General features: G+C 35.7%; 1 protein-coding gene across 1 annotated transcript; it reads left to right on the top strand.

Annotated features, from left to right (window-relative positions):
- Nucleotides 1-4,731: 4,731 nt before the first annotated feature.
- On the top strand, nucleotides 4,732-4,929 carry K441DRAFT_577527 (uncharacterized protein; the record flags this gene model as incomplete). Its single annotated transcript, XM_067644245.1, has 1 exon — nucleotides 4,732-4,929. A coding segment is annotated over one exon (198 nt), but the record flags the coding sequence as incomplete, so codon positions are not given.
- Nucleotides 4,930-9,832: the final 4,903 nt, after the last annotated feature.

Genomic DNA, 9,832 nt, shown 5'->3' with positions numbered 1-9,832 from the left:
AATGGTATAAAATATAATAATAAGCTAAGATAGTATAGTATTAAGTAGGAGCAACCTATAAAGAAATGGAAAAAGGGTTAAGTTATATACTAAAGAAATACCATAAGTATAGTAAGAAACTATAGTTACTAGAAAGTAAAAAGCTATTAGAGTATATAGCATAGGACTATAAAATAGAATTAGAACCAGAAATAAGTCTAAGGTTTTTTCCAATCTATAAGCTTACTAAAGAAGAAGGTAGAGCACTAAAAGAGTTTATCTAGGAAAACCTATAAAAGGGATATATTAGATCATTATAGTTATTAGTAGGTTATCTAGTACTATTTATACTAAAGAAGAATAGCAAACTAAGACTATGTATTAACTATAGGTAGTTAAATAGCATTACTAGGAAGGATAGGTATCCTTTACCCTTAATTAGCGAAATTTAAAATAGGATAGGTAACGCGTAAATCTTTACGAAGATAGATCTAAGATAGGTATACCATTAGATTAGGATTAAGGAAGGTAATAAATAAAAGGCAGCCTTTAGGTTAAAGAAAGGACTATATAAGCTATTAGTAATATAATTCGGGCTTATAAACACATTAGCAACGTTTTAAAAGCGTATTAATAATATATTAGGAGAACACTTAAATGAATTTATTATAGTATACCTTAATAATATTATTATCTACTTAATAACTAAGGAAGAATACGGAGAATACGTTAAATGGGTTTTAAAGAGACTATAAGAGGAACAAATGCTAGTAGCAATTAAGAAATGCGAGTTCTTTACTAAGAAGACCGATTTTGTTAGATTTATTATTAAACTAGGCCAACTTAGCATAGATCTAAAAAAGATTAAGGCTATAGTAAATTAGTAAGAACTAGAGAACGGTATATAGAAATATTAAAATAGATAGCACCTAGTAGCATACTATAGTTGGAAGATAACATTATTAGAGTTAAACTATAACATCTATAATAAGGAGTTATTAGGTATAGTTATAGTATTAAAAAAATAAAGAGTATTCTTATAAGGTATAGAGAAACTATTTATAGTTAAAATAGATTATAAGAACTTAATAGGATTCCTAACAATAAAGAAACTTAACTAAAGATAGGTTAAATGGGCAGAGATGCTTATAGAATACCATTTTAAGATTTAATATACTAAAGGTATAAATAACACACGGGTAGACGCTCTAAGTTAAAAAGCTGAACTATAAAATAACGGAAAGCCATTAGGGGCTTTACTACGAAGAGATATAGACAGATTAATTAGATATAATTATCCTAAAATTATAGTAACCTAGAAAAAACTAGAAAGAATTTACGAGTTACTAAAAAGCTTTTAGGTATAAAGGATCTTTAAAGTATAGCTAGAGGAATAGTTAGAATATCTAAAAGAAGAAATATTGTATAAATATAGAGAGGTAAAGTATATCCTAAAAAGCATAGCAGAACACTTTATAGAAGATTTCTATAAAGGATTAACTTAAAGACATAATAGGGCTATAAGCTTAGTGTTAAGACTCTAGGAGAAGTATATTATTAATAGAATCTAAGGCTTAGCGCGAAAAGTTATTAAGAAATACTTAGATTGCTAAAGAAATGTTAGTATGTATATTTATATCACGTGTATAGAGCACGTAATCTACGCGAGACGCGTATATATACTATTAACACTGCATTAGAAAACAAGCAATCATCCAATAACTAACACCGCATACGTATTGCAATATAGTGATATTCGTGCACGTTAATTAAAGTATATATACCAATATTAATTAGTAGACGTACAGATTAGGAAATACGCAATAACAAAGCTTAAAACCACGTATTAGCTTAACTGCTAACGCGTTAAATCGCAGAGTTATTGCCCTATTTTAGTTAAAGGAGAAAGCTACATTACCCTCAAAGCTTGAGACTACGTATTAGCTTAACTACTGACGCGTTAAATCGCCTAGAGAATTATATCTTTACTTAGAGAAGATTACAACCTCCCTTAAGCTTAAGAGAATTTATACTGGCCTTATAGCCAATATAATAGATCGCTAAGAGAATAGCAGTCTTACTAAGAACACTTTATAGGCCCGACGGCTATAAAGAATGTATATATAACCCTTAACCCCAACCTCAACTTTAACCTTAACTCTTACACCTACCCTTATACCTATAACTATGGCATTAGCAAAGGAACAAGAATAGGCTATAAAGGTCAGGAAATACGGCAGTAGAATTAATTTAGGCGAGACTACAAAGGACGAACTAGCGGAGTTTATGGAAATAAAGATTTATATATATAAGAAGGAGGACTTCTTAGATAATACCCTATAGACTATATTTCGAGAAGAATTTAAGGAGTTCACCCTAGAAGACTTTTAAAAGATGCGTTCGGATACTAGAGCTAAGCTGCGAAAATACCTACTTAAAAGAGGAGTATGTGTTGCTAAGTATAATGCTAGAATTACCCTCTCTAATATATTATTTAATATTATTTAAGAAGAAGAATAACGTAAATGGACGAATAAGGACCTTATAGCAGCTATTAATAAGATAAAGGGACCGCTAAATACTAGAAGCTTACAAGATCAACTTAATCCCACCCGCGACAGTCTGGCTATAGGTTTAGCTACTAGCCTAGAATTAGCTTAGCCTACAGCTACAGCTTTAATACCGCCTGGAACATAGACACCTACCCCTATAATACCTACCCCTATAACACCTATACCCCAGCAAACTGCGCCAACTGCTACCTAACAGTAGTATTACCTTTAGTATAACCCTTAGCAACCTAGCTAATAGCAGCATACCCTATTGCAATTTACCCTACAGCAGCAACCAGACCTAGGAGTAGGAGGAACAGCCTTATATAGTAAAGAGGCTACTATAGTGGCAAAGATGTATATAGATAGCTAGAAATACAATAGAGTTAGCGAAAGCTTTAATTTTAAATTAACTATCTTCAAAGACATCTATAGAAGAGCTGGCCTATAACTAGACAATTATATAATTGCATTCCCTACTATACTAAAGGGACTCGCATAAGATTATTACTATAACCGTACCCTTTTAGCTAGAATATACCTAGAAGCATGTACCTATATGCGGAACTTCTTTAAAGGACCTAAGTTTTATAGAAAGAACCTTGCGGAATGGAACGCAATTATACTATAAGGCATTATTAACGCGAATACCGACAAGCCTATATACTAGTGTCTTTAGCTACTAATTAACAAGCTGTGCAAGTAGCAGCATGGAATTAACCCTGAATTTTAAATACTACTATTTCTTACTAATAAACTAGTTATGGCTTGCCAGGGAGTTCCTGCCTATAGAATTGCCGTCTTAAACCCTAGAGAAGACTTGTCTTAGTTAATTAACAAATTATAGTCTTTAATTGTTGTATAGGAGAAGGAACACCCTAGCTAAGAAGTGTATACTACCTTCTTTATAGATCGCCGCTACTATAACTAAAATCGCAACCGAAACGACCGAAATCTTAGCCGTAACCGAATATACGGATAATCTAATAGTAATAGCAGATCTAAGGGACGTTGCTATATCTGCTAGAAAGAGGATTACTATTTATAGAGACATATAGAGGAGGAACATAATAAGGCTAAGGAGGAATACAAAAGCCGCTTCAGTAATTAAACTAAAGGACGGTTTAATAACCGCTTTAAAGAACGCTTTAAGTAGTACATTATTAACTGCAAAGGAGACGACAGTGAGGATTTAGAGGACTTTAACGAGATCTTTAAAACGCTTATTATAGACATTAGATCTAAACTTAGTTTAGAAGAGCTAAAGTAACCTCCTACTACCTACTTTATAACCTTTGGAGACCTTACACCTAATAAAGCAACCCTTATAAGCATAGAGCTGGCCAACAAAGCCTTTACCTACTTACTAACAGCGGTAGATATAACAGAAACCGCTATAACCGCTTTAAGCACTAATCCTTTCGCATATAGTGCTAACGCTAAATTATAATACACCTTAACTGTGTTTATGGGCATTATAATAAACATAGGAGCTTTAAGAAAGTCTATGGCTGGTTATAGACAATTTCAGGCACTATAAACTGCGGACTTATCTGTAAAATTAGACACCTTAATAAAGGGTTAAGTTAATGTACAGTTCGGAATAGGTACTGCTTCCTTAATCGGAACCATATATATTAACAGTCCGATAGGCAAGATATAGTTTCATATTGTTTAAGCCAATACACTATTCCTACTCTGCCTGGTAAATATGGATAAGCTATAGGTATACTACAATAACCTTAAGAATATCCTCGTCACCCGTACTAAGGAAGTGCTAATAGTATAACGGTTCGGCCACCCCTTCCTTATATAGAATACTTCTCTATAAACTTATCTTTTAAAATCCTTTAATTTAAACCCTTGCTACCTAATAAACATAGAACTACAACGATTACACCGTTGGTTTGGCCACCTATTAGTTAAAAGGCTATAGAAAGTACTAAACCAAGCTGGCCACAATACTAATAAGAAGACTCTTAAATATCTTACTAAGTACTATTACTATTACTAAAAGCACAGGAAGTCACTAGGACGGTTTCGCTTCACCTTATAGAATAACATTAATTTTAACTACTATATTATCGTCAACATTATATACATTAGCGGAAGCCCGTTATTATATATAGTTAACAAGGGAATACGCTTTTAAGCTAGTAGGTAGTTATAGAATATAAGCGCCAAACATACATAGGATGTGTTATGGATGTACTGGATTAATATATATCTGGGACCACTAAATCTAGTCACACATAACGCGGGCAAGAACTTTATTAGTAAGGAATTTAAACAGTACGTAAGTACTATAGGTATTAATATAAAAGGAATCCCAGTTAAAGCCTATAACTTTATTAGTATAGTAGAACAATACCACGGACCGCTACAACGCGCATATTAAATAATTACCGTTAAGATCCCTAATATTAACAAAGACATAGCACTATAAATAGCGTTTAAGGCTATTAATAACACCGCTAGCCTAGATAGATTAGTCCCTATACTATTAGTATTCAGCGCATACCCTCGAATAGTTAAATTAGATACACTATTGTGGGAGGGTACGACCACTCTTAGATAGGAAAGTCACAGTACCGTTTGTCTGTCTATCGGTCGGTCAGTCGGTCGGTTAGTCGGTCGGTCAGTCGGTTAGTCAGTTATAATCAATTAGTAGGAAAGCAGTCAGTAAGAAGAAAGGAAAGAATGTATTCCGGTAGGTCGTTATAGAGAGAAGGAGAGAAGCCGAAGGCTCGATATATACAGGAAAATGCCAAGGCACTAAGTAGTGGCCCATTTTACCCCACTATATACCTCCCCTACCAAGAGCGTTGTCCCCTAACGTTCTATACTATAGAAGAATAGCTAAATAAAAGAATAGCAAAAGCAGAATAGAAAAAGGAAAGCGTATCCCTAAAAGAACGTTAGAAACCTTCTTCCTCCTAATAAGACATCTACTAGATACGCCGTAATCCCTCCTATAGAACTTGTTCTACGGTATCCTTCTTCCTACTAGCAGTACCTAAAACAGCAGTAAACTAGAAATAATAACAGTAGTAGTAATAGCAGTAGCAGCAGTAATAGCAGTAATAGTAACGGTAGTAGTAATAATAAAAAGCAGCCAGTTTGCGCAGTAAGGCAAAGCAAAACGGTTAATGGTAGAGCGGTTAGTACTAAAACAGTCGGTAGAAGAACTCGGTCTATGTAGTAAGCAGTAGGACATCTAGTAGTAGAGCTTTTAATAGTAGAATACTCGGTAGCGGTAGACAGTCGATAGCAGTTAGTCGGTAGCAGTTAGTTAGTAGCAGTAGAATAATCGGAATAATAGAACGGAACAGTTAGAATAGTAATAGCAGTAGTAGCAGCGGTAAAACAGCTGGTCGGTAGCAGTAGAATAGATTGGTTAGAATAGTAGTATAGAACGGCATAATAGACCTAGCAGATCTAGCGGTAAATAGACCTAGCAACGGTACAGATCTAGGACGGTAGAGACAGCAGTTAGTTAAGACAGTAAGGACGAAATAGCTAGACGGAATAGCGGCAGTAGCGGCAGTGGTAGGACAGTTAATTAAGGTAGCAGAGGCTCTAGATTGACTTGATTATTCCGCTGCCGTTTAATATTAAAACTCTACATCTAGCTTCGTATCGGTCTGCATTGTACGCAGCTTCTTAGTTAAGGCTCTGCCCGTGGCTTTATACTAGGCCCTGTATCTAGCCGTGCGTCTAGCTGTATATTTAGCTGTGCATTAGTAGCTCCGCACTGTATATTCTGCGTCTATGTCTGCGTCTATATCTGCGTGTATATGTATATAGCTGCCTTGACTGCTGGCCGAAGACTTGTTTAATTGGTCGGCGATAATATACTGTAACTGATCGTTCAGTTGTTCGATTAAGGTAGAAAGTCAACCCAGTTAAAGGCCCTAATTGTCCTAATTTAAATACGGAGACAGCGTTTAGCTAATTTAGACTTAATAAGGCCCTGGCTTAACTTAAGGTGTCTGCTATATATATAACTAGGGCTTTATATTTATAGATAGTTAATTAAAGCTTCTATATAGACGTCCGATTAGTTAAGGTTCCGCATTGTTGTCTAATTAAGGCTCTGCACCTATATACTCTATATCCGTAGGGTCTATATACAACTCTGTGTAAGACTCTATATAAAGCTCCGTATCTATATCTATAGGAAAGATCGTTCTGGTTAACTAATTTATGGGCGTTAAGATAGGCGGTAATCAATTAATAAGGGGGTAGGTAGTTAAGGGAAGAGACTCTTATAGAGGCTCTAAAATATTAATTGGCTATATTTCTGATATTCTTCTAGCCGTATACTGGTTTCCTAATTAGGCCTAGTGCCTGCGTGCCTACGTGCCTGCGGTAATGTATCTTTAACTGCTAATTAAAGACGTCTAATGGCGACGGGTAACTAACTTAACTGACTATAATAGCGTATAATCGACAGATGTTTAAATAGGGTATTAGGTCGGCCTAACTAAAGGCTCTAATTTAACAACTTAACTTATATAGGCGGCGTTTAACTAATTAGGATCTGACTAAGGCTCTAGCTTAACTTAGGGCGTCTTCTATTATACGTATAATTAAGGCTCTATATTTATAGGTTCGGCATTATACGGATAATTAATTAAGACTCTAGCTATATAGTTGTTTAGTTAAAGCCTTACATCTATATAGTTAATTAAGGCTCCGCATTATATAATTAAAGCTCTTAGTATCCTTTAGACGTCTAACCCAGAGACCTATCTTAAGACGTCTGTCCTTATAAGTATAAACGGCAGCTTTTAGTAGACTACTATTACGGGCCCGGTGCTTTTCTAGGACGTCTTTTATAGCTACTTTCTTCCCTTTCTAGGCTATCTTTGCTTTTAACTTTTTTGGTATATCCTTAGGCTTTTGTAGCTGCTGCTATAGGCCCTACTACTAGTAGTACGCTCGCGTATCCTTAATCTTCTTCCGGCTTAAGAGCCTTCTTAGAATAGTCTTTTGCTTTTAGTTTCTTTGTCCTTGTCCTACTAGCTCTATACTTCGCCTAAGCTATCCTTAATATCTTTAAAGCCATCCGGTGGCAGCTTCTCGGCTATTATAACTACCTCCGTTATATATCCCTTGTCTTTATCTATAATATAGCCCTTTATTAGATAACCTCTAAGGAAAAGCGCTGGCTCCTATACGTCTAATTCTAGTTTCCCTTATAATCCTTAATAAGGTCCTTTACTAGCTTAGCCAGATACGGCTTAGTCCTGTCTTTAGTCGCATAAAGATAGCTTAGGCTTAATATAGCCAGCCGTGCCCTATGTACAATCTCTTATAGTGTCTTTATTAGTGGCTCTTTATATACTACTTTCCCGTTTTATAGTGCTTGTTTTCTAATATCTTACTACTGCCCTTATATAGGTCCCTTTCTTACTACGGTGTCCGTTCTTGTTGTATAGCTAGCAGTACTAAATTCGGATAGCAGTGACAGTTGTGCTATAATTAGTTGTTGTTTAAATAAGGAATAACGTTAACCCGGCCGAAGGCTCTAATTTAACAACATTCGACTAATTTAATGGCGACGTGCTAATATTAAGGCTCTGGCGATAAAAGGCTTAACACTTAACCGAGGACCTTTAGGATAGACGAGGGCTCGATTATCTATATTATACACCCCCCCCCCCTAACACACAGTATTTAAGTTAAAAGAGGGAAGATGGAGACAACAGAGGGGGAAGGAAGCTTATCGCGTCAATCGCGTCGGGAACGCGTTAAGACAGCTAAGGCCTTTAAACACGATAGTTACAAGAGCGATATAGAAGATACGGTTTACGTAGTAGCAGTAGCCCCTAGGGCACCACGATCGAAGCGTATAGGGAAAAAACTACGTCCTAAGGATCAGATAGGGTCAACAAGAAACCGCGCAATGGCTAAAAAGAGAGCAGAGCAATCGGTAACAACAGCTACCACGGCAAACTAAGTAATAACTGAGAAGACAAATACAACAAGCATGCAGATTAAGGTGCTAACTAACCTAGTTACGTCACTACTAGGGGCAATAGAGGAATAGAAAGAGGCACAAGCGAACTAAATTAAAGCCCTTACCGAAATATTTATAGAGTAGATTAACGCGCTTAGAGCAGAGGTTATAGAAAAGATAAAGGTAATCCAGACCCAATTGTCTAATATTTAAACACTACTAAGCGCGGATCCGTTATACGCGGAGGTTGCTTATACGCCGCTAAATAGTTAACTAAGCAACCTAACGTCCTTCCCATTAAGGAATACTATACCATTAACTATCACCAATACGCTATACTGTATAGTTAACACATCTAGAGTTAAAGAAGAAAATAAGAATAAAGCACAACCGGGGGTAATTAGGCAAGTAATTAAAAATAGTATACGTATAATAGAAGGCCACAAGAGCTAGCGCTACGTAGCAGTAATTAAAGACCCTAAAAACCCCGCACGCATTAGAATAACTTATAGAAATAAAGTCGAGCTCCAATATGTAAAAGAAGCGGCCTAAAAGACCTTAGCACCTAATATTTGGGTGCTACAAGACTAGCTCTACCTAGTAAAAATTAATAACACTAACTAAACAGCAGTTCTTAACCAGGAAGAAAAGATTTGAGATAAAGCAGTAAAGGTGCTAGGAAAAGAGAATAATGTATATATAGCCCAGATAGGATAGCTCAGTAAAAAAGACATAGGAAAGGCATATAGATTAATAGTTATATATATTACTAAAAGTAGTAAGGCAGCACGGTTGCTGCAGAATTAATACTTTTACATTATAGGGGAATCAGCTTACGTCAGAACCTATAAACCTAAAAGCGGTCTAACGTAATACTACTAGTATTAGACACTAGGATATAAAGCATTCGCATACATAAGACCGCAAGTATATACTAGATGCGCTTAAGAAGGACATTATTACAATAACTGCCAAGGATAGATTCTAAAGTACATACCTTACGGAGGACTACATAAATCGTTTAGTAAAAATTATCAAGTGCTTTATCCTACCCGCTATATATAAAACACTTTAGGTACTTTAACTAAATATTCAAAAGCAGAGTATAGTACAGCAGAGCCTAATAAACGATAAACAACTAAAAGACTTTAGAGTGTTAGCAATATCAAAGCCATACGCATAGAAAACGGACGACATAGTTATAATAGTCCCTATAGGACACCCAAATTGGACTAAGGTAATACCCACGGCCTAGTGTAAAGAGAGGTGGGCGGTACGGAGCATACTATGGATTTAAAAAGACATTGAGGCCGTATAGGTGCTAATACAATCAGTA

Source organism: Cenococcum geophilum, assembly GCF_001692895.1.
Source record: "Cenococcum geophilum 1.58 unplaced genomic scaffold K441scaffold_44, whole genome shotgun sequence".
Lineage (NCBI taxonomy): Eukaryota > Fungi > Ascomycota > Dothideomycetes > Gloniales > Gloniaceae > Cenococcum > Cenococcum geophilum.
This window is presented reverse-complemented; position numbering and strand designations above follow the sequence as displayed.